This window comes from Manis pentadactyla, chromosome 12 (assembly GCF_030020395.1).
Source record: "Manis pentadactyla isolate mManPen7 chromosome 12, mManPen7.hap1, whole genome shotgun sequence".
NCBI lineage: Eukaryota > Metazoa > Chordata > Mammalia > Pholidota > Manidae > Manis > Manis pentadactyla.
Window position 1 is genome coordinate 14898261 of NC_080030.1, and position 25167 is coordinate 14923427.

Sequence of the window (25167 nt, forward strand, 5' to 3'; positions counted from 1 at the left end):
CCCTGAGACAACTGCGGATTCCCCCTGAGGCGCCCGGATGTGGCTCCGGCCCGAGACCCCGGCCCGCCACTCGTGGCCTTCGCGCAAAGCGGAAGTGGCCGGCCGCAGCGCGCGACGGTGTTTTCCTCCAGTGGCTCGGTGCCCGCGGGGACGTCTTGCGTTAGTGGCGGGAGGGTCCGTGCCGCAGGGAGGGCGGCGGAGGGTGGGTGAGGCCAGGACAGCCGCGGGGCCCCCTTAGAAAGGCCCGGGGATGCCGGGGCGCCCCCATAGAGAAGTCCGGCTGTGCCGCGCGCGGCCCCCGGCCGGCGGTTCGAGCGGGGCGAGCGATGCGGCGGGGGCGCATGTACAGACGTTCCCAGCCGCGGGGCTTCCAGGCCCCGAAGCCGCCGAGCAGCCGTGGGGACTCAGCTCGCGAGGGGAAGGCGAGGGGGCAGGCCCCGTGGGCGAGTTCCGTTTCTCCTCTCCAGCCTCAATCTCCTTCACGAATGGGGTTAATAAAGTATCTCAGACATATTTTCAAAATTACGTAAAATTACACACATAGGACAAGAAACACCTTGATAGGACAAACTCTTTGGTGATGACTATTGCATAATTTTTTTTCCCTTAGCTTTTTAAAAAAAATCATTTTATTTTTGCTATCATTAATCTACAATTACATGAAGAACACTATGTTTACCAGGCTACCCCCCTCACCAAGTCCCCCCCCCCACCCCACTACAGTCACTGTCCAGCGTAGCAAGATGCTGTATAATCACCACCTGTCTTCTCTGCGTTGTACAACCCTCCCTGTACCCCCGCCACAACACTATACATGCTAATCGTAATGCTCCTTTCTTTTTCCCCTCCCTTACCCCTCCTATTGCATAATCTTTATACCATTTTTTTTCCCAGGGAAAAACAACCAAATTAAGGTGGCTAATATAAACATTGGAGAGGGTGACCTGGGGGAAAACCATGTCAACACTTGATGAAGGTGCTTGACGTTTTATGTTGCGGGGTTCCAAAAGGTCTGTAAAAAGCTGAGGAAGGATAGAACTTCACAGGTGACAAACAGGGAAGAACAGGACCATTCACAGAGGGAGCTGCTGAAGATAATACAAAAACACCTAAGAGGAAGCATAGGTGCCCTGGAAATGGAAGAGGTAACATGTCTCTTAGGGAGGAGAAGAACCCGGATATCTACAGCTGTACATTTGCCTCTGGGGCCCAAAGTGTCTGCTGAGTTCTGAGGCCAGTGACCCAGCGCTGACCAGAGGCTGCCTGGCCGAGGAGCCCTCCCAGGGCCCCCTTCACGTCCTTGTTCCTCAGGCTGTAGATGAAGGGGTTAAGCACTGGAGTGACCACAGTGAACAGCCCAGCTCAGCTAGTCAGCACCTGGATACCACCTGTATGTACACGAACATCCTTCACCCTCTGTTCGTCCTTCAAATGCCAGTCACTCAGTCAAAAGGGAGGCTGTTTTCACTTTAAAGGCATTTATACTCTTCAAAATTTAGCAGAAATCTTTTTATCTTCTACACACTGGTTGTAATTGTGTTTGAAGCTATGGACATAACCTGACTTCTATGATACGATGCTTCTAAAATGATTGAAGGCATCCAATGTCTGTTCTTTGATAATCTCTATGCTTCCTTCATTTAAACAGCTCTATGAGAGTGATTAAGAAGTGGATTCTCAAACCACCTTGAATCATGATGATTGCTATTGCTGTGACATGACAGCTCTCTCTCACATGCCCTTTTTTCTGAACAGGTGGTGACTACTCCACCTACTACTTTATCAGCTTTCAAATACCTTTGTAGGCATTAGGATGCCACTAAATGATAGCTATTATTATAATTATTATAACTAATTTATTGCATTTATGAAAACTGTTCCTGATATACACCTCCCCCAAATTAGAAAATGGGACCTTGAGTCAAATTTCCTGGGTAGAATTCTGTTCTATCAACTTACTCTCTGTGTGACCTTGACCAAGTTATTGAATCCCTCTTAGCTGCAGAAACATCACATCTACAATGGGAAAAGTAAATATTCCCCACATTGAAAGACCGCATTTGAATGAGGTGATGCACGTACCTTTTCTACTGTAGTTCCTGTGACATACAGTGGACACGTGGTAAACATGAGCTTTGGTTCTTAACATCACAATAAACCTGAATTATATGGCTATTATTCATCAATATTTCCTTGAAGCTGGGGCAGCCATCAATGGGGGGATTCTGATCACTATAGACACAGCAGTCTGTTACCTCTTTTGACTGCCATGCAGCACTTCAGGTCAGTGAAGGTCTCTACAGCTCCCTCCCAGGACCACGTGCCAGGTGGATTCTTCTAAGAAGAGGGCAGAGCATGTGGACTACATAGACAACAGGAAGGAAAAAACACAAGCATTTAAGTAAAATACAAAGCGTGTGTGGGAATGTGTTTCTGTGTACCTACTCTCATGTAGGGATGTTTGTATTAAAATTCAGGGGTGATAATTATTATCTTTCCCCAACTCGGGCCACAGCGTCAGGACCGCTAGGCAGGAGGGCGCCTGCAGACCTGCAGGGAGGAGTTCCCCAGGCAGCCTGACCTCGGGGGGGGGGCGTTGTGGACGCAACCCCCGGGCTCTGTTCCCACAGAGGGGGAGCCCACGCTGGCCTCTGGGCCAGTCTCCGCGACCGCGAAAAGGCGCTCCTGCCTCCTATGCCTGAGGTCATTATTCGAGGGATGGCAGATGGGGAGAAATGGGAGAGGAAAACATGAAAGGCAGGTGAGACCTGGTGCACCCCGGCACCAGGAGGTTGTATTACCAGTCCCGCCCAGTCATTCCCGAGAAAGCCTCCCTATACTGTGAAAAGTAGGGAAAACAGGGTACTCTGTGTGTGTGTGTGTGTGTGTGTGTGTGTGTGTGTGTGTGTGTGCGCCTACACAGACACTACATCGGCTGAAACTTCCCCGTTCAAACAAGCTTGAACCTCAGTGGAGCTGAACTGTCTGCAGGGCGCAAAGGCAGTGCGACGATTTGTGTAATGAGGGGCTCTGAGAATTCAACCGCGGAGACACTAATGACTTGTCCCCGCTGTCCCTGACATATAATTCTCTGATGCCAACCGAGGTGCCAAGCACAAGGCCTTCCCCAGGACAGCCTGCAGGTGCAGAAAGCTCTGGGGCTGACCTTCAGCGGGGGCCCCATGAGGGCAGGTGGAGTGAGACGGAGAAGGGGAGAGAACGTGGGTTCGTGGATTTCCTTCCGAAAAACTGCGACTGGGACAGCCCCATGCTCATTTAGTACACAAAGGTGAAGTCCCTGTTCTCTGAAGGTACTTTTGTTTAAGAAAAAATTCTTCTCCAGCCCTCGTTCTTTTCCTTCTCTCTCCTTATGGGATCTATATCCTCTCTTACAAGAGCGATACTTCTGGAGAGTCTCCACCTCTTCCCACTCTTTCCCACCTTTTTAGGCTGGTCTTAGATTTCCTGTGGCCAATATTTTGCTCACTGACTACTCACTGGAGATCTATGATGCACCAGGTATTGTCTCTTTTATTCCTAATGCGATTTGATTTGTCTAATAAATTATTTTGTTTTTGCTGTTCTTCCTGCAGATTCGACTTACTGATTCATACTAATACTTCTGTACAGTTGCTGTTTCACATTAATGTCCACAATATTATCTACAAATACTGTATGTCTGACGTTTCCTACTCAAGCTAATTTCCCTTCCTCATTTTACCAATCTCTTTAAATACCCAAGGGCATATGGCAGGATTGAAGTTGGATAGATAGCATTGGGCTCTTCATGAGCTTGACACAAATATTTAGTGTTAATGTAGAATATCCTGTTGTCTACTGTTTTAAGACAACCATTCTTTGCTGGGTTTGGAGGTTGTCCTTATTTCCTCATTCAGTGAGAGGCTCGGTCCTGGCCACTAAGCAAGTAACAGATGTTACATTTTCTCAGAAGCATTTTCTATTTTGATTATGGTTATGATTTCTTTCAGTGACTTGTTTTGTAATGAATTAAGTGAGCAAACATTCTAGAAGTGAACATGCTGCCCGTGCCTATAATACTGGTCATTTTGTTCATTATGATTCTTTTAAAATAGATATAGATGCATCTTATTTAATTTGACTATTCTACTTTCTGTCTACATTCAGGTAGATGAGGAGCTTGAAGACTGCTTTTCTGTGTTAAAGTTCATTGATGCTTTTGGTGTCAGTCTTTATTGTACATCTAAAGTTCACGTTCTGAACACACTCTACATGCCAGGCAGCACATAAGTCCCTAGAAAAAGAATGGTGAGCAAAAACAGACTCAACCTCTGACCCACAAGTAAGAACTGAATCGCCCACAGGGGAGGCACATCAAGGGACAGCCCGGGAGGCACAACCAGGGAGGCTCCCGCAAGGGTCCCTGCCAGTCCAACACTCTGCTCTCGTTGTGCGAGCCCCTCGGGTCTCTTCCATCACCGAACTCACCGACCCACAGGGCAGCTGCAAGTTCTGTGCCCTGAATGCTTGCCCTTTATTTCCCCTGACGAACAATTTCCTATCCTGCCCCTCACAGCACAGGTATTCCTCTTTTACTGAAGAAGTCTAAATATTTCTTTTCTACCCACGCTCTTCAGACCGAATTAGTCCTCAGTGATATTGTCCTCTTTAATTAATTGCATTCTGTGGAGATTAACAACACAGGGCTTCTCCCATAATGGACATTGTAAATATTTTCTTCTTAGACTAGCTTTTTAATTTTCAAGGACAGTTTGATTCAACAGAAGCTTTGAATATTTTAATTAAATTGATCAGTCGTTAAAAAAAATAATTAACTCCCCTGAATTTTAATACTAACATCCCCACATGAGAGTAGGTAAACATAAACACACCCTTTCCCTCTTCTTGGAAGAACCCACCTGGCAGGAAGTACTGGGAGGGAGCTGTAGGGACCTTCACTCACTAGACGTGCTGCATGGTAGTCAAAAGAGGTAACACACCTGCTGTGTTTATAATGATCAGAATCCCCCCTTTGATGGCTGCCCCAGCTTCAAGGAAATATTGATAAATAATAACTGTACAATTCAGGTTTATTGTGATGTATCTCACACTTATGAAATATACACTGAATGCCACAGGAACAATAGAAAAATTTCATGCATCACCTCATTCAGTTCAGTCTTACAATGTAGGGAATACTTACTCCTCCCATTGTAGAGGTATCGATTCTGCACCTAAGTGGGAATAAATAACTTGGTCGATGTCACACAGAAGGTACATTGCTGGCCCTAAATTCTATCCAAGAAGTCTAACTCAAGATCCCATTTTCTAAATGACAGCTCTGAACTGTTCTTGGGAAGAGCTGTAAATCAAAAGCAATTCTCATAAATGGAATAAATTAACAATAACATAACAATAGCTATTTGTTATTATTTTTGAATCCTCACGAAGTAGGTGATAGCACACACTGTTTATGAATAAAAAATTAAGGCACTTGAGAGCTAGCTGTGATGTCACATCTGCAGGAAGTATCCAGTAATGGAATAAAGGGAGTTTGAGAATCAACTTCTCAGTAAGCATAAGAGAGTTGTTTAAATGAAGGAAGTATGGAGATTATCAAAGGACAGACATTAAATGCCTCCAGTTATTTTGGAAGGATCATAACACAGACAAAATTGGATTCATCGATAGCTTCAAATACAATTACAACCAGTGAGATAAAATGCAATTTCGGCTATATTTTTAAAAGGCTAAATACTTACCTTCAAAATGAAAACAGGCTACCATTTGACTGAGTGAATTACTGGCTCTTGGTCCAATAGAGGGTGGAGGATGTCCATGTGCAGGTGGTGTCCTAGGCTGATGGCTGCCGAGGTGCCCACGGGGTGTTCACCGAATGTTGTTTTTCCCTCCTTTCCCAGCCGACACCCCACCTCCATGGAAGCAGGAAACAGCACAGAAGTACCCCGGTTCCTTCTCCTGGGCCTCGCAGAGGATCCGGAACTGCAGCCTGCCCTCTTTGGCCTCTTCCTGTCCATGTACCTGGTCACCGTCCTGGGGAACCTGCTCATCATCCTGGCCGTCGGCTCCGACCCCCACCTACACACCCCCATGTACTTCTTCCTGTCGCACCTGTCCTTTGTGGACATCTGCTTCACCTCCACTACCGTCCCCAAGACGCTGGTGAACATCCAGACACAGAGCAAAGACATCTCCTATGTAGGCTGCCTCACGCAGGTGTATTTCTTTATGGTTTTTGCTGGTCTAGACGACTTCCTCCTGACCGTGATGGCCTATGACCGGTACGTGGCCATCTGCCACCCCCTGCACTACACGGCCGTCATGAACCCCCGGCTCTGTAGGCTCCTGGTCCTTGCGTGTTGGTTCACTGTTTCCTGGGTCTCCCTGCTTCATACTCTACTGATGCTGCGGCTGACCTTCTGTGCAGGCACTGAGATCCCGCACTTCTTCTGTGAGCTGGGGCAGGTTCTCACGGCGGCCTGCTCTGACGCCCTCATCAATGACATCGCCTTGTATGTGGCCACGGCTCTGCTGGGTGTGTTTCCTCTCACCGGAGTCCTGTTCTCTTACTCTCAGATCATCTCCTCCATAGCGAGGATGGCCTCCACTGAGGGCAGGTGTAAAGCATTTTCCACCTGTGGGTCTCACCTGTCTGTGGTCTCCTTGTTCTATGGCACAAGCCTGGGGGTCTCCCTCAGCGCTGCTGTGACCCATTCTCCCCAGTGGAGCTCGACTGCCTCAGTGATGTACACGGTGGTCACCCCCATGCTGAACCCCTTCATCTACAGCCTGCGGAACAGGGACGTGAAGGGGGCCCTGGGAAGGCTCCTCAGCTAAACAGCCTCTTGTCAGGATGGGTCACTGGCATCAACTTAGCAGAAAGTTTGGGCCCCAGAGGCACAACCACAAATTTCAATATCCTTTTTCTTTACCTCCCTAATTTATGCACCTCATTACTTCCATTTCCAGTGCTCCTATAACTGCCTTTGTTCTTGTATTACCTTCTCAACAACTCCATAATTGTTTACTCTTCGCCCTCCTTGCAGCCCCTAAAGCTCTAGCCCCGGTCAGCTTTCTGACAGCCATTCCTGAGACTTCCAGCGTTAGGGGTGAAGCACTTCTCTCAAGTGCTGACATGGTTTCCCCATAAGTTATCCTCACATGTTCATATTCTTCACCTTAGTTTGGTTTTGTATTGGTTTTTTCCTGGAAAAAATGGAATGAAAATTACACAATCAGCATAACTAAGGTGCATATCAAGAATGCTCCTGTTTACAATGTTTAACTTCATGTATTCCTGACTATATTTCTTTGCGATGCATTCTCTCATTCACCTCATTTTTCAGAGAAAGGGATTGAATTGGGATGGACTTTAACCCTGAAACCTGATATCCTCATAACTTTGGTGTCCTAGTTTTCATGAAAACAGTGATTTGATTTTCAGCTTGAAGGGTCGGATCTAGATTTGAAAGCATTTGTCCAGGTGAGTCAGAGGAACATGTTGCAGAGGATAATGCTGAGATACCACTTCCCCTTTGCCTTCTTTCTGTCCTCCTTCCTTCCTTCCCTCTCTTCTTTCCTGGTTTTTGGACATTTATTTCCCATCATTGACGATTTACCATGTTCCCCTACGTCCTATAAATGTATATATGAACACAATAGAGTGAGACTTGTTCTCTCACATGGTTTATGTTTTGAGGAGGGTGCTCTCTGGAGATGTCACCAGGAATGGTAGCTACACACTTACGGAATGTACTCAGAATCTAGTTCATTTTTTTCAATATTATTTATTTATTTATTTTTCTGAGACGACATCTGTCGTATTTATTGATAAGATGGTTGTTAAGAACAATAAAATTCTGTATAGGGGACTCAATGCACAATCATTAATCAACCCCAAGCCTAATTCTCAACAGTCTCCAATCTGCTAAAGCATAACAAACAAGTTCTTACATGGTGAACAAGTTCTTACATAGTGAATAAGTTCTTACATGGTGAACAGTGCAAGGGCAGTCATAGCACAGAAACTTTTGGTTTTGGTCATGCATCATGAACTATAAACAATCAGGTCAGATATGATTATTAGTTTGATTTTTATACTTGATTTATATGTGAATCCCACATTTCTCCCTTATTATTATTATTCTTATTATTTTTAATAAAATGCTGAAGTGGTAGGTAGATGCAAGATAAAGGTAGAAAACATAGTTTAGTGTTGTAAGAGGGCAAATGTAGATGATCAGGTGTGTGCCTATAGACTAAATATTAATCCAAGCTAGACAATGGCAACAAAACATCCACAGATGCAGAAGATTTCTCTCAAAACAGGGGGGGGGGTGAGGTTCTAAGCCTCACCTCTGATGATCCCCAATTTCTCACCTGATGGCCCCCCTGTGACTGTGCCTGTCTTAGGTTGTTCCTCCCTTGAGGAATCTTACCCGTCTCTGGCTAACCAGTTATCTACCGGGGCCATACAGGGAAATGTAAAGTTGGTAAGTGAGAGAGAAGCAATATTGTTTGAAAAGGTTAGCTTTTTACTTTGCAGATTTATGCCCTGTGGCTTCTATGCCCAGCATTTGTCTTGAGGTATCTTTACCACTTGGAAGAATTATGATACTCGGAAAGTTAGATATGAGGCAGGAATTCTACTAAAGGGTTGTAATTAGGAAGGAAGAAGAAAAGCTATAGAAGTAGCAGATGGAAGAAAACATGGGAAGATTGATTATTTCTTTGACATATCTTATTGCAGAGTAACATAAGCATGTATAGGTTTTAAACTACTAATTAAATTGTGTACACACATTAACATAATGGGAATACAGTGACATAACCAAAGCAGACCTACAATTACCAGCCATCTCCAGTGAAACCAAGAAAACCATTTAGACACCCTAGGCATTGGTGAAAACTTATCAATGATATGGTGGATATTGTCTAACTGAATTTGAATAGTTTGAGAAAAATCAGACAAATTAAAACAACACATTCCTGGGAACTGTTCACATCCCATATGTTCTTTTAACAGTAGATAGTGTATAGTGGCACGATATTGGAGCGCTGCAACTTGCACTTCTCCTAATTCCTGGTTGAGTTCCGACAGTATAGATTCAGTCAAATTTGTTGTTTTACTGTATGCACAGACCAACTTAGATATCTCCTTCTTCATTCCAATGGCAAGTCCAGGAACCAGTGGGATGAATGCAGCTACAACTGCAACAGTGCCAGGATCTTTGTTGAAATTTTTTGATGATCATCTTCTGGTATGACTCTTCCAGAGAATGTTGATGTTGGAAGTTCTTCTTCATATCGTATGTCAATTCGTTTTCTGGGTAGCCAAATTAGGCTTTGATCCTCTGTATAAACACAAACAAACCCTTTGCCCACACTTTGATATTCCCTTTATACCATTGTGAAGAACGTATTGGAGATCACCACACAGGAACTGCTTTTTTTTTTGAAGAGAAAGGAATATTATCAGAAAAATGTACTTCGATAGCTGATCATCTGACACCCTTTAAAAGATCAAAAGTAAGGTTATGTAAAGCATGCATTAATCGTTGATTTGTCGTGAGTTTTATCCTATCAGGGAGTAATCTCCCATTTATTTCTCTTTTTTTTGTTATCATTAATCTATAATTACATGAAGAATATTATGTTTACTAGGCTCTCCCCTATACCAAGTGCCCCCCACAAACCCCATTACAGACACTGTCCATCAGCATAGCAAAATGTTGTAGAATCACTACTTGTCCTCTGTGTTGCACAGCCCTCCCCTTTCTCCCACCCCCCACATTATGCATGCTAATCATAATATCCCCTTTCTTCTCCCCCCTTCACCTTATCCCAACCTACCCACCCATCCTTCCCAGTCCCTTTCCCTTTGGTACCTGTTAGTCCATTCTTGAGTTCTGTGATTCTGCTGCTGTTTTGTTTCTTCAGTTTTTCCTTTCTTCTTATACTCCACAGATGAGTGAAATAATTTGGTATTTCTCTTTCTCCGCTTGGCTTATTTCACTGAGCATAATACCCTCTAGCTCCATCCATGTTGCTGCAAATGGTAGGATTTGTTTTCTTATGGTTGAGTAATATTTCATTTTGTATATGTAATACATCTTCTTTATCCATTCATCTACTGATGGACGCTTAGGTTGCTTCCAATTCTTGGCTATTGTAAATAGTGCTGCGATAAACATACGGGTGCATCTGTCTTTTTGGAACTGGAGTGCTGCATTCTTAGGGTACATTCCTAGGAGTGGAATTCCTGGGTCAAATGGTAAGTCTATTTTGAGCATTTTGAGGAACCTCCATACTGCTTTCCACAATGGTTGAACTAACTTACATTCCCACCAGCAGTGTAGGAGGGTTCCCCTTTCTCCACAACCTCGCCAACATTTGTTGTTGTTTGTCTTTTGGATTGTAGCCATCCTTACTGGTGTGAGGTGATATCTCATTGTGGTTTTAATTTGCATTTCTTTGATAACTAGTGATGTGTAGCATCTTTTCATTTGTCTCTTGACCATCTTAAGTTCCTTTTTGGAGAACTGTCTGTTCAATTCCTCTGCCGATTTTTAAATTGGATTATTTGTTTTTTGTTTGTTGAGGTGGGTGAGCTCTTTATATATTTTGGATGTCAAGCCTTTATTGGATCTGTCACTTACAAATATATTCTCCCACACTGTAGGGTACCTTTTTGTTCAATTGATGGTGTATTTTGCTGTACAGAAGCTTTTCAGCTTAATATAGTCCCACTTGTTCATTTTTGCTTTTGTTTTCCTTGCCCAGGGAGATACGTTCAAGAAGAGGTCACTTATGTTTATGCCTAAGAGATTTTTGCCTATGTTTTTTTCTAAGAGTTTTATGGTTTCATGACTTACATTCAGGTCTTTGATCCATTTCGAATTTACTTTTGTGTATGGGGTTAGACAATGGTCTAGTTTCATTCTCTTACATGTAGCTGTCCAGTTTTGCCAGCATCATCTGTTGAAGAGACTGTCATTTCCTCTTTATATGTCCATGGCTCCTTTATCAAATATTAATTGACCATATATGTTTGGTTTAATGTCTGGAGTCTCTAATCTGTTCCACTGGTCTGTGGCTGTGTTCTTGAGCTAGTACCAAATTGTCTTCATTACTGTAGCTTTGTAGTAGAGCTTGACGTTGGGGAGTGAGATCCCCCCCACTTTATTCTTCTTTCTCAGGATTGCTTTGGCTATTCGGGGTCTTTGGTGTTTCCATATGAATTTTTGAATGATTTTGTCCAGTTCGTTGAAGAATGTTGCTGGTAATTTGATAGGGATTGCCTTGAATCTGTATATTACTTTGGGCAGGATGGCCATTTTGATGATATGAATTCTTCCTAGCCAAGAGCATGGGATGAGTTTCCATTTGTTAGTGTCCCCTTTAATTTCTCTTAAGAGTGTCTTGTAGTTTTCAGGGTATAGGTCTTTCACTTCTTTGGTTAGGTTTATTCCTAGGTATTTTATTCTATTTGATGCAATTGTGAATGGAGTTGTTTTCCTGATTTCTTTCTATTGCTTCATTGTTAGTGTATAGGAAAGCGACAGATTTCTCTGTGTTAATTTTGTATCCTGCAACTTTGCTGTATTCCGATATCAGTTCTAGTCGTTTTGGAGTGGAGTCGCTAGAGTTTTTTATGTACAATATCATGTCATCTGCAAATAGTGAAAGTTTAACTTCTTCTTTACCAATCTGGATTCCTTGTATTTCTTTGTTTTGTCTGATTGCTGTGGCTAGGACCTCCAGTACTATGTTAAATAACAGTGGGGAGAGTGGTCATCCCTGTCTTGTTCCTGATCTCAGAGGAAAAGCTTTCAGCTTCTCATTGGCTGTGGGTTTATCATATACGGCTTTTATTATGTTGAGGTACTTGCCCTCTATACCAATTTTGCTGAGAGTTTTTATCATGAATGGATGTTGAATTTTGTCAAATGCTTTTTCAGCATCTATGGAGATGATCATGTGGTTTTGTCTTTCTTTTTGTTGATGTGGTGGATGATGTTGATGGATTTTCAAGTGTTGTACCATCCTTGCATCACTGGGATGAATCCCACTTGGTCATGGTGTATGATCCTTTTGAAATATTTTTGAATTTGGTTTGCTAATATTTTATTGAGTATTTTTGCATCTACATTCATCAGGTATATTGGTCTGTAATTTTCTTTTTTGGTGGGGTCTTTGTCTGGTTTTGGTATTAGGGTGATGTTGGCTTCATAGAAATAGTATGGTAGTATTCCCTCCTCTTCTATTTTTTGGAAAACTTTAAGGAGGATGGATATTATGTCTTCTCTGTATTTATGATAATATTCTGAGGTAAATCTGTCTGGCACAGGGGTTTTGTTCTTTTGTAGTTTTTTGATTACTATTTCAATTTCTTTGCTCGTAATTGGTTTGTTTAACTTTTGTGTTTCTTCCTTGGTCAGTCTTGGAAGGTTGTATTTTTCTAGGAAGTTGTCCATTTCTTCTAGGTTTTCCAGCTTGTTGGCATATAGGTTTTCATAGTAGTCTTTAATAATTCTTTGTATTTCTGTGGAGTCTGTCGTGATTTTTCCTTTCTCATTTGTGATTCTGTTGATTTATGTTTATTCTCTTTTTCTCTTAATAAGTTTGGCTAGAGACTTATCTATTTTGTTTATTTTCTTGAAGAACCATCTCTTGGTTTCATTGATTTTTGCTATTGTTTTATTCTTATCAATTTTGTTTATTTCTTCTCTGATCTTTATTATGTCCCTCATTCTGCCGACTGTAGGCCTCATTTGTTCTTCTTTTTCCAGTTTTGATAATTGTGATGTTAGACTATTCATTTGGGATTGTTCTTCCTTCTTCAAGTGTGCCTGGATCGCTATATACTTTCCTCTTAAGACTGCTTTTGCTGCGTCCCACAGAAGTTGGGGTTTTGTGTTTGTTGTTGTCATTTGTTTCCATATATTCCTTGATCTCTATTTTAATTTGTTCGTTGATCCATTGATTATTTAGGAGCATGTTGTTAAGCCTCCATGTGTTTGTGAGCCTTTCTGTTTTCTTTTAGAATTTATTTCTAGTTTTATACCTTTGTGGTCTGAAAAGTTGGTTGGTAGAATTTCAATCTTTTGGAATTTACTGAGGCTCTTTCTTTTTGTGGACTAGTATGTGGTCTATTCTGGAGAATGTTCCATGTGCACTTGAGAAGAATGTATATCCTGTTGCTTTTGGATGCAGAGTTGTATAGATGTCTATTAGGTCCATCTGTTCTAGTGTGTTGTTCAGTGCCTCCGTGTCCATACTTATTTTCTGCCTGGTGGATCTATCCTTTGGGGTCTGTGGTGTATTGAAGTCTCCTAGAATGAATGCATTGCAGTCTATTTCTCCCTTTAGTTCTGTTAGTATTTGTTTCACATACGCTGGTGCTCCCGTGTTGGGTGCATATTTATTTAGAATGGTTATATCCTCTTGTTGGACTGAGCCCTTTATCATTATGTCGTGTCCTTCTTTATCTCTTGTTACTTTCTTTGTTTTGAAGTCTAATTTGTCTGATATTAGTACTGCAACCCCTGTTTTCTTCTCTCTGTTGTTTGCCTGATATATCTTTTTCCAACCCTTGTCTTTTAGTCTGTGCATATCTTTGGGTTTGAGGTGAGTTTCTTGTAAGCAGCATATAGATGGGTCTTGCTTTTTTATCCATTCTATTACTCTGTGTCTTTTGATTGGTGCATTCAGTCCATTTACATTTAGGGTGACTATTGAAAGATGTGTACTTTTTGCCATTGCAGTCTTTAAATTCGTGGTTACAAAAGGTTCAAGGTTTGCCACTTTAGTATCTTACTGCCTAACTTAGTTTGCTTATTGAGCTGTTACATACACTCTCTGGAGATTCTTTTCTTCTCTCCCTTCTTATTCCTTCTCCTCCATTCTTCATATGTTGGGTGTTTTGTTCAGTGCTCTTTTTAGGAGTTCTCCCATCTAGTGCAGTCCCTGTAAGATGCCCTGTCGAGGTGGTTTGTCGGAGGCAAATTCCCTCAACTTTTGCTTGTCTGGGAATTGTTTAATCCCTCCATCATATTTAAATGATAGTCGTGCTGGATACAGTATCCTTGGTTCAAGGCCCTTCTGTTTAATTGCATTAAATATATCATGCCATTCTCTTCTGGCCTGTAAGGTTTCTGTGGAGTAGTCTTATGATAGCCTGATGGATTTTCCTTTAACGGTGACCTTTTTCTCTCTACCTGCCTTTAAAACTCTTTCCTTGTCCCTGATCTTTGCCATTTTAATTATTATGTGTCTTGGTTTTGTCCTCCTTGGGTCCTTTCTGTTGGAAGTTCTCTGTATTTCCGTGGTCTGTTCGATTATTTCCTCCCCCAGTTTGGGGAAGTTTTCAGCAATTATTTCTTCAAAGACACTTCATATCCCTTTTTCTCTCTCTTCTTTTTCTGGTACCCGTATAATACGGATATTGATCCTTTTGGATTTGTCACACAGTTCTCTTAATATTGTTTCATTCCTGGAGATCCTTTGATCTCTCTCTGTGTCATAATCTATGTGTTCCTGTTCTCTTGGTTTCTATTCCATCAATGGCCACTTGCATCTTATCAATTGTGCTTATAAATCCTTCCAGAGTTTGCTTCACTTCTGTAATCTCCTTCCAGATGTCTGTAATCTGCATCCAGATGTCTGTAATCTCCCTCCGGATGTATATTTCTCTGCATCTCCGTCAGCATGTTTATGGTTTTTATTTTGAATTCTTTTTCAGGAAGACTTGTTAGTCTGTCTCCTTTTCAGGTGTTGTCTCTGTTATCTTGGTGTGCCTGAAAGTTTGCCTTTTCATGGCGATAGAGATAGTTTGCAGAGCTGGCATGAGTGACGGCGATGAAGTTCCCTTCCTGTTCGTTTGTGGTCTTCCTCTTCTGGGAGAACAGCGACCTCTAGTGGCTTTTGCTGGGCAGCTGCACACAGACAGGGCTTCTGATTCTTGCCCGGCCTCTATGGAGTTTATCTCTGCTGTTGCTGTGGGTGTGGCCTGCCTCGAGCTGCTGCTCTGATATAGTGGAGCTGCGTTGGAGGGGAATGGCCAGGAGGCTATTTATCTCCGTGAGCGGCCTCCATGCTCCCTGCTGCCCAGGGCGTTAGAGTGCCCAGAGTTCCCAGATTCCCTGCTGCTCGACTAAGTCACCCAGGATGCTTCCGTCCAGCGGTGGGGTCCCTGTCCCTTTAAGACTTCCAAAAAGCACTCGCTTTTCTTTGTTCCCAGTGTGCTGGCTGCGGGAACCTGCTCACAGTTATTACTGTCATGTTTCCCTAGTATCCAGGACCCCACGCATGCACTGTGTCTACACTCTGGTGCAGATGGCTGGGGCTGGCTATTTAGCAGTCCTGGGCTCCCTCTCCCTCCCTCTTCTCCCACCCGGGAGCTCTGACTCCTCTTCTCCCACCCGGAGCTGGGGTGTGCGGCGCTTGGGTCCCGCCGTGCCGGGGCTTGTATCTTACCCCCTTCGTGAGGCACTGGGTTCTCGCAAGTGTGGATGTGGTCTGGATGTTGTCCTGTGTCTTCTGGTCTCTCTATTAGGAAGACTTGTCTTCGTTGTATTTTCAAAAATACATTTGGTTTTGGGAGGGGATTTCTGCTGCTCTACTCAGGCCGCCATCTTGGCGCCCTGCAGAAATTCTTTTAAGATTACAGTAGATAGCATATCATTCTGGCCAAAGGATTCCATCACTCAGCTTGAAGGAAAGCAACAGGGCAGGAAATGTATGAATGTAATGGAAATGGTAAAAATTATAATTATCATAATGATGTTTTTATTTTACAATGGGTGGGATCAATTCATGAGTTTGAGAAATTTGAATCATTCATCCATTCATCAACAGGCAAGAAGCTACAATTGATGGGAACTCTATGGCTATGAGCAATGCAATAAAGACTTCTGTGAACCATCATGCCTTAAGACACCGAGGAGCACTCAAAATGGTGAGAACACTTATAAGGATATGTGTGGAGAAAAATTCCTTTCTTTGAAGAAGAAAACCTGTATTGGAAAGAATCTTTTTGCTTTAAATCAGTAGGGAAAATTTGTCATTCTGACTCCAAATATTGTATGCTGGGAAACACGCACTCAAGAGAAACACTTTGAAAGCACTGGTGGGGGGAATGCCTTTGATAATGAGTTTTACTGTCAGTAGCAAATGAGAACTCACCCTGGAGAAGAACTCTGTGAGCAAGAGGAATGTGGGAGAGCTTCTGTCTACTCCACAAGACTTGCTTTGTACGTACAAGCTCACACTGCTAAAAAATGTAACAAATGTAAGGAATGTGGGTAGATTTTCTGATATTCTTCACACCTGAAAGTTCACATGTGAATCCATACTGGAGAGAAACAATGTGAATGTAAGGAAGGTGGAAAAACCTTCACTGTTTCTTTAAGCCTAATTTAACATGTAAGAATTCATATTAGGGAGAAACTGTAATGAACTTCCTGAGGTATGATGTGTCTTTTCCCAGATAGCCAGGCCAGACCAGTCTAGTGGCTACACTTTGCAGGTTACTACCTAGCCAAAAGTGGATCAACAGGATTCACACTTAATCCTCCTCTAACCACCTGTGTTCTCTTGTTGGATAGATGTGGGCATACATTTTGAAGATATTGACCACTTTACTGTGTACAGCACTCACTGAATGCGAGAAAGCCTCCAGTTCTTCTCATTTTAGTACTCACATAATTAATCACACTGGAGAGAGGCCTTTTGGATGTAAGGAATGTGGAAAACCTTTAGATGTAAGAAATGTGGAAAAGGCTTTATGTATTCCTTCCCCCTTAACATTCACATGCAAAAGCACACTGAAGGAAAACCCTATAAATGCAATGAATGTGGGAAAGCCTTCAACTGGCACTTAAACTTTACTAAACATAAACTAATTCACAGTGGTGAGAAACCATATGAGTGTACAGTATGTGAAAAATCTTTTACTGTTTCCTCAAGCGTAAAACAACATACAAGAATTCACACTGGAGAGAAACCCTGTAAATGTAAGCACTGTGGGAAAGCCTTCACTTTTCCTCAATACTAAGTAAAGATATAGGAATTCATACTGGAGAGAAACCATATAAATATGAGGGATGTAGGAAAGCTTTCACTCAGGGCTCAGGCCTTTCAGGACATGTAAAAACTCACAGAGAGTAATCCAGACTGTACACAGTGTGTGAAAGCCTTCAGTTATACCAATTCATTTTAGATACATGAAAATCTGACCCCGTAGGGAAACTCTTAAATGTTAAGAGTGTGAGAAAGCCTTCAATACTCCAAGCTCCTTTCAGTGTGGTGAAAAAGCACCCTGGAGAGAAGTCCTGGCAATGTAAGGAATGTGGCAAAAACCTAAGTAGTACTCATTCACTTTGAAACCTGCAAGGACTGCACTGGAGAGATGGTCTATAAATGTAAGAAATGTGGGAAATCCATCAGTCTCACAGCTCAGAGTGTTAGCTCACAGGGAAGCCGTAGTATTCAGAAATATGGGAAGCCCTTTATATTTCATTAGTGAAATAAATTGCATAAATGTGTATATCTATTGTACAGAACTCCGTTGATGTAATATGTGGCAAATCAATACTTGTAGTTACCTTTACGGTTTGCTTGTCATCTCACTGTGAAAAAAATGTTTATGAATGTAGGTTGTGTGACAGAGCCATCTTTATTTTCTATTTGATTGTTCTTCATCCTCAAACATGGCATGATTCTTAGTTAAGAGAAACCAAATTTAGGAAATATGGGCAATGATAGAATTTTCTGAGACAGGCGTAGCATTCTGGGTGGCTCTGTAGATATATTTGGAATATTTGTCATTCTGTCCTGAATTTCCTGATCGATAATGTGTCTTTTCCCAGTTAGCCAGGCCAGACCAGTCTAGTGGCTACACTTTGGAGCTTACTACCTGGCCAAAAGTGGATCAACAGGATTCACACTTAATTCTCCTCTAACCACCTGTGTTCTCTTGTTGGATTGATGTGGGCATACATTTTGAAGACATTGACCACTTCAATGTGTACAGCACTCACTGAATTCATTTACAGTGAGGTGTACCAAAGTGTGGGATATTCATCTCTAAATTTTTAAAAATTACCTTGTACTTTTAACCTCAAAGCATGCGTGATGAGGGAGAGAATAATATGAATGTTTATTTCACCCATCAACCCAACATCACAGCCTGGCAAAACAGTTATATTTGTCAGGGTCAAGCAACACCTGTTGCTGGTTATATGACTGCTTCTGTATTTTTCATTCCATCTATTGCCGTAAGAACAGACTTGTGTGAATATAGCTGTTCCTGACAATCTACTATGCTTGATAATCTACTGGCAGTCCCTGAGTGTGAAATCTAGGTGCAGACACATCAGCACAACTTCATTTCATCTCCAGTGGTGCAAGTTCACAAAGTTCTGATGCTCAGGCAGGCTTGGATTATGTCAGGTATGCCCATCAGTCCTGAAGCTGCTTGATGACACTTTCGTGAGGCTTAATCAAACTAATGATAATCCAAGTCAAGTTCACAATAAATCGTGTTCAGGAATTATCTGTGCACTTTTGTGTTACAGACTTGTATGTGTGGAGTATGTCATGTGGATACCTTTGGGTATGTATATTTTAGCCCATTGGTTACCCTCTAATTATTGGCAATGATGCCAGTGATCAGATCAGTCTCAACCTTTGGTGTGTGTTAGAGGGGTCATAGATTGGCCTTAGATGGTATCCTTGTTGTCTGAAATAAGACCTATGGGTCCTACCAGAATTAGTCCCCAGTTGCCCGAGTCTGAGACCTGGTAGCATTTCAGGTCACTACTTTGGAATGGCCTCATTCTCCTGCTTGGATTCCTAGTGGTAGTGTCATCAATAAGTGTGGCACAAGATAACTTAAGTTTATTTTGTCCCAGCTTTTGTTGTTCAGTGACTGAAAAAGTGGTATATTTATGTGAAAATTCTCCAAAAGACAAGATGATATGTGACATTCAGCATAGAAATTGAGAACTTCTAAGTGGAAAGAATCCATTGATAAAAGATTGTTGGATTTTGCTTATATGAAATGTCTTGAAAATTCAAATTCCATTTTGCTTATATGGAATGTCTATACAGAGACAGTAGATTTGCTCTTTCCTAGATATGAGAAGCAAATGGGTTTGGGAGCCATAGGCTCCATTTGAGGTAATGAACAGGTTATAAAATTGTGATGATTTATACAAGTCCATGAATATACTAATCCACATTGAATAGTATAGATTTAAATGTGCAAATTGTATGGTATGCAGATTAAATGCAATAAGGCTCTTTCGAGAAACAAAAGAGAAACTTCTGATAGTGCCTACGTCAATTATGAGCATTAAGAATTTAATGTGTAGGATATGTCTAGTATGTTAAGATCCACAAAGATGTATGAAATATTGACATATCAAAAGTTATTTGAATAGATGCATAAAATATACGTGAAAATGCACAGGAACAATTTTTGATAAAAGTTGTAAGTAAATGAGGATTGTAAAAGATCTTTATTGACTCCACTACAGCCACTCACTGAAACCCACAGTAACAAGATAAACTTGAGAAAGTTTCAAACCATTCCTGAGTAAGTGAGCAATGCGTGCTATCAGTCCTATTCCATAACAGTGTTGGAAGACCTGGACTGTATGGTGCTATCATAAAAATTAAAGCATGTTCTGATTTGAAGAAGAAAAAAAATATGCAGAAAATTTCATTACATTAAAAATCCAAGTCAGTAGAGTTTAGCAAGGTGTCCAATATAAATAAGGAAAAATAAAAGAGCTAAAGATGGGTTTTATTGAATGGAGGAAATAGCCTATTTTATGAATGTGAGGGCTTATCAATATGGGATAATCACTGTAAAGTTTCTAGGAGCAAGAATCAAGTAGAAAAGCTTTTGATCAGCATCCCACCTCCCACCTTGCCCCCTGAGCTGTGTTTGTACCTCCTTTCTCCCCATAGTCCTGCCCAAAGGACAAAGTTCTGAAGGAAAAACTCAATTTTATTGCATCATTTTCTGCTGCTTCATCATTTTATTGTACTTAAATATACATAGTAAATTCTATGATGTTAAACTTGTTTAGGTGTACAGTTCTACTCACTTGGTATTAAGTACATTCCCATTATTGTGGAGCCATCACCACCACCATTTCCAAAACATTTCATTTTTCTCAATTGAAATGGATCTGTTTTAAACAGTCCCCATTTTTCACTTTTTCCAGCCCCTGCCAATCATGCATTTAGAAAAGTAGGTCCCAGATTAAGGAATGCATTTCTAAAGTGTTGTGAAGAAGTGAAAAGAAAAATAAAACTTATCACAAAATTTATGGGATCAGCTAAGTGGAAAGATGTATCACCAAATGTATATATTAGAAGAGAACTAAATCACCTAAAGCTTCCAGTTTAGGAAACTAGAAAGGAGAAAGGAAGAGTAATATAAACTAAAAGCAAGCAGAAGAAAAAATAATAAAAATTAGAGCAGAAATCAATTAAATGAAAACAGAACAGAGAAAATCAACAAATCCAAAAACTGTTTCTGCATAAAAATCAATAAAATAGATAAACCTCTAGCCAGCTCTCCCATGAAAAAATGAGGGAAGACACAGATCCCTAATATCAGAAATGAAATGGGGAACATTGCTTCTGAGCCCCCACATTAAAAGGATAATTAGGGAATATTATGAGTAACACAGTATGGTACAAACTTCATAATTTAGATGAAATGGACAATTCTCTAAAAGATCCAATCTGCCAAAACTCACACAAGAAGAGACCGATAATCTGAGTAAGTCATTATCATTAAAGAAATTGAGTCGATGACATTCCAAAAAGAAAGCACCAGGGCAGGATAGTTTCACTGGGAAATTCTACCAAACATGTAAGGATGAAACACCAATTCTCTGCAATCCCTGCCTGAAAACAGAAGCAGAGCAAACACTGCCTCACTCACATTATGACGCCAGCATTGCCCTAGTATCAAAACCAGACAAAAAGAGAAAAACTACAGACCACTATCTCTCATGAAAGTAGATGTAAAAATCCTCAAGAAAAAGTTTCGCAAATCAAATCCATGTATAAAAAGAACCATATACCAGTGAAAATGGTGCACTCACTGTGTCACTGTGTGCCCTGCCCGGACCTGCCCCTCACTGGACCAGTGAGACCGAAGGTGTGAGCACTGAACAAATAAGCTAAGCTAAAAAAAAAGTATTTGTTTAATTTATTCATTCCAGACGTGCAAGGCTGGTTCAACATTCAGAAACTAATTGACATAATCCATCAGATCAACAGACTAAAGAAGAAAAATCTTATGATCATATCAACAGATGCAGAAAAAGGAAAAAAATGGTTGACAAAATCTTACATCCAGGGGTTACTAAAAACTCAGAAAATGAAGAACCCAATTTAAAAATGGGATAAATATGGGTAGACACCCCACCAAAGATGATAGTCAGATGGTAAATAAGCATATGGAAAGATGAACACCATTTCTATCAGGGAGATACAAATTTTAAAAACAGAGAGAGATGCACTTCTATTAGAATGGGTAAAATGTAAAAATCAGACTATCAAATGCTGGTAAGGATGTGGAGCAACAGGAATCTCATTGCTGGTGGGAATCCAAAACGGCACACACACTTCTATAAGGGTTTGGCAGTTCCTTATAAGGCCTAACATTGCCGTACCATGTGTTAGTACAGCAGTGATCCAAATGACTCAAAAATTATGTCCATAGAAAAACCCATAAACAAATATTTGTAGTAGCTTTATTCAAAGCTGCCAAAAACCAGAAGCAATCCTAATGTCCTTCAAAGGTGAATTGGCAAACAAACTGGTATGTCTACAAACTGGAATATTATTTGGTAATGAAAAGAAAACAAGCCATCAAGCCACAAAAAAAAATTGGGGGGAGAAAAAAAAGCAGGTCCCATCTGGTGCTGACCACTGTCAGTCACGCTGGTATGCAATGCAGACAGAAAAAGGATCCCGTGGAATGTGGCAGAAATGCTGACATCTCCTTCTCCACCCTTCACTGCAGACTCAATCAAATAAAAAATCTTTTAAAAAATGAACTAGATTCTGAATACATTCCATAAGTGTGTACCTACCATTCCTGGTGGCATCTCCAGAGAGCACCCTCCTCCAAACACAAACCATGTGAGAGAACAAGTCTCACTCTATTGTGTTCATATATACATTTATAGGACGTAGGGGAACATGGTAAATCGTCAATGATGGGAAATAAATGTCCAAAAACCAGGAAAGAAGAGAGGGAAGGAAGGAAGGAGGACAGAAAGAAGGCAAAGGGGAAGTGGTATCTCAGCATTATCCTCTGCAACATGTTCCTCTGACTCACCTGGACAAATGCTTTCAAATCTAGATCCGACCCTTCAAGCTGAAAATCAAATCACTGTTTTCATGAAAACTAGGACACCAAAGTTATGAGGATATCAGGTTTCAGGGTTAAAGTCCATCCCAATTCAATCCCTTTCTCTGAAAAATGAGGTGAATGAGAGAATGCATCGCAAAGAAATATGGTCAGAAATACATAAAGTTAAACATTGTAAAGAGGAGCATTCTTGATATGCACCTTAGTTATGCTGATTGTGTAATTTTCATTCCATTTCTTCCAGGAAAAAAACCAACACACAACCAAACTAAGGTGAAGAATATGAACATGTGAGGATAACTTACGGGGAAACCATGTCAGCACTTGAGAGAAGTGCTTCACCCCTAACGCTGGAAGTCTCAGGAATGGCTGTCAGAAAGCTGACCAGGGCTAGAGCTTTAGGGGCTGCAAGGAGGGCGAAGAGTCAACAATTACGGTGTTGTTGAGAAGATAATACAAGAACAAAGGCAGTTATAGGAGCAGTGGAAATGGAAGTAATGAGGGGCATAAATTAGGGAGGTAAAGAACCAGGATATTGAAATTTGTGGTTGTGCCTCTGGGGCACAAAGTGTCTGCTAAGTTGAGGCCAGTGACCCATCCTGACAAGAGGCTGTTCCGTTGAGAAGCCTTCGCAGGGCCCCCTTCACGTCCCTGTTCCGCATGCTGTAGATGAAGGGGTTCAGCATGGGGGTGACCACCGTGTACATCACTGAGGCGATCAAGCTCCTCTGGGGAGAATGGGTCACAGCAGTGCTGAGGTAGACGCCCAGGCCTGTCCCATAGAACAAGGAGACCACAGACAGGTGAGACCCACAGGTGGAAAATGCTTTACACCTGCCCTCAGTGGAGGCCATCCTCGCTATGGAGGAGATGATCTGAGAGTAAGAGAACAGGACTCCGGTGAGAGGAAACACACCCAGCAGAGCCGTGGCCACATACAAGGCGATGTCATTGATGAGGGCGTCAGAGCAGGCCGCCGTGAGAACCTGCCCCAGCTCACAGAAGAAGTGCGGGATCTCAGTGCCTGCACAGAAGGTCAGCCGCAGCATCAGTAGAGTATGAAGCAGGGAGACCCAGAAAACGGTGAACCAACACGCAAGGACCAGGAGCCCACAGAGCCGGGGGTTCATGACGGCCGTGTAGTGCAGGGGGTGGCAGATGGCCACGTACCGGTCATAGGCCATCACGGTCAGGAGGAAGTCGTCTAGACCAGCAAAAACCATAAAGAAATACACCTGCGTGAGGCAGCCTACATAGGAGATGTCTTTGCTCTGTGTCTGGATGTTCACCAGCGTCTTGGGGACGGTAGTGGAGGTGAAGCAGATGTCCACAAAGGACAGGTGCGACAGGAAGAAGTACATGGGGGTGTGTAGGTGGGGGTCGGAGCCGACGGCCAGGATGATGAGCAGGTTCCCCAGGACGGTGACCAGGTACATGGACAGGAAGAGGCCAAAGAGGGCAGGCTGCAGTTCCGGATCCTCTGCGAGGCCCAGGAGAAGGAACCGGGGTACTTCTGTGCTGTTTCCTGCTTCCATGGAGGTGGGGTGTCGGCTGGGAAAGGAGGGAAAAACAACATTCGGTGAACACCCCGTGGGCACCTCGGCAGCCATCAGCCTAGGACACCACCTGCACATGGACATCCTCCACCCTCTATTGGACCAAGAGCCAGTAATTCACTCAGTCAAATGGTAGCCTGTTTTCATTTTGAAGGTAAGTATTTAGCCTTTTAAAAATATAGCCGAAATTGCATTTTATCTCACTGGTTGTAATTGTATTTGAAGCTATCGATGAATCCAATTTTGTCTGTGTTATGATCCTTCCAAAATAACTGGAGGCATTTAATGTCTGTCCTTTGATAATCTCCATACTTCCTTCATTTAAACAACTCTCTTACACTTACTGAGAAGTTGATTCTCAAACTCCCTTTATTCCATGACTGGATGCTTCCTGCAGATGTGACATGACAGCTAGCTCTCAAGTGCCTTAATTTTTTATTCATAAACAGTGTGTGCTATCACCTACTTTGTGAGGATTCAAAAATAATAACAAATAACTATTGTTATGTTATTGTTAATTTATTCCATTTATGAAAATTGTTATTGATATACAGCTCTTTCCAAGTACAATTCAGTGTTGTCATTTAGAAAATGGGATCTTGAGTCAGACTTCTTGGATAGAATTTAGGGCCAGCAATGTACCTTCTGTGTGACATCGACCAAGTTATTTATTCCCACTTTGGTGCAGAAACGATACCTCTACAATGGGAGGAGTAAGTATTTCCTACATTGTAAGACTGAATTGAATGATGTTATGCATGAAATTTTTCTATTGTGTTTCCTGTGGTATTCAGTGTATATTTCCTAAGTGTGAGATACATCACAATAAACCTGAATTGTACAGTTATTATTTATCAATATTTCCTTGAAGCTGGGACAGCCATCTAAGGGGGGATTCTGATCATTATAAACACAGCAGGTGTGTTACCTCTTTTGACTACCATGCAGCACATCTAGTGAGTGAAGGTCCCTACAGCTCCCTCCCGGTACCACCTGCCAGGTGGGTTCTTCCAAGAAGAGGGAAAGGGTGTGTTTATGTCTACCTACTCTCATGTGGGGATGTTAGTATTAAAATTCAGGGGAGTTAATTATTTTTTTAAATGACTGATCAATTTAATTAAAATATTCAAAGCTTCTGTTCAATCAAACTATCCTTGAAAAATTAAAAGGCAAGTCTAAGAAGAAAATATTTACACTGTCCATTAT

The 25167-nt window shown here is 41.8% G+C and overlaps 2 protein-coding genes across 2 annotated transcripts; one reads left to right on the plus strand and one right to left on the minus strand.

Annotated features, from left to right (window-relative positions):
* Nucleotides 1–797: 797 nt before the first annotated feature.
* Nucleotides 798–24183, minus strand: LOC118920922 (olfactory receptor 7D4-like). Its single transcript, XM_036902494.2, has 2 exons — nucleotides 23066–24183; nucleotides 798–1312 (listed from the first exon to the last, which is right to left on the minus strand). Exons 1-2 carry the CDS (start codon nucleotides 24043–24045, stop codon nucleotides 1183–1185), a joined length of 1110 nt encoding a protein of 369 aa, XP_036758389.2. The 5' UTR covers nucleotides 24046–24183; the 3' UTR covers nucleotides 798–1182.
* LOC118920731 (olfactory receptor 7D4-like) lies at nucleotides 5896–6847 on the plus strand. The gene has a single exon (XM_036902038.2). The coding sequence runs from the start codon at nucleotides 5917–5919 to the stop codon at nucleotides 6835–6837; it is 921 nt and encodes a 306-aa protein (XP_036757933.2). The 5' UTR covers nucleotides 5896–5916; the 3' UTR covers nucleotides 6838–6847.
* Nucleotides 24184–25167: the final 984 nt, after the last annotated feature.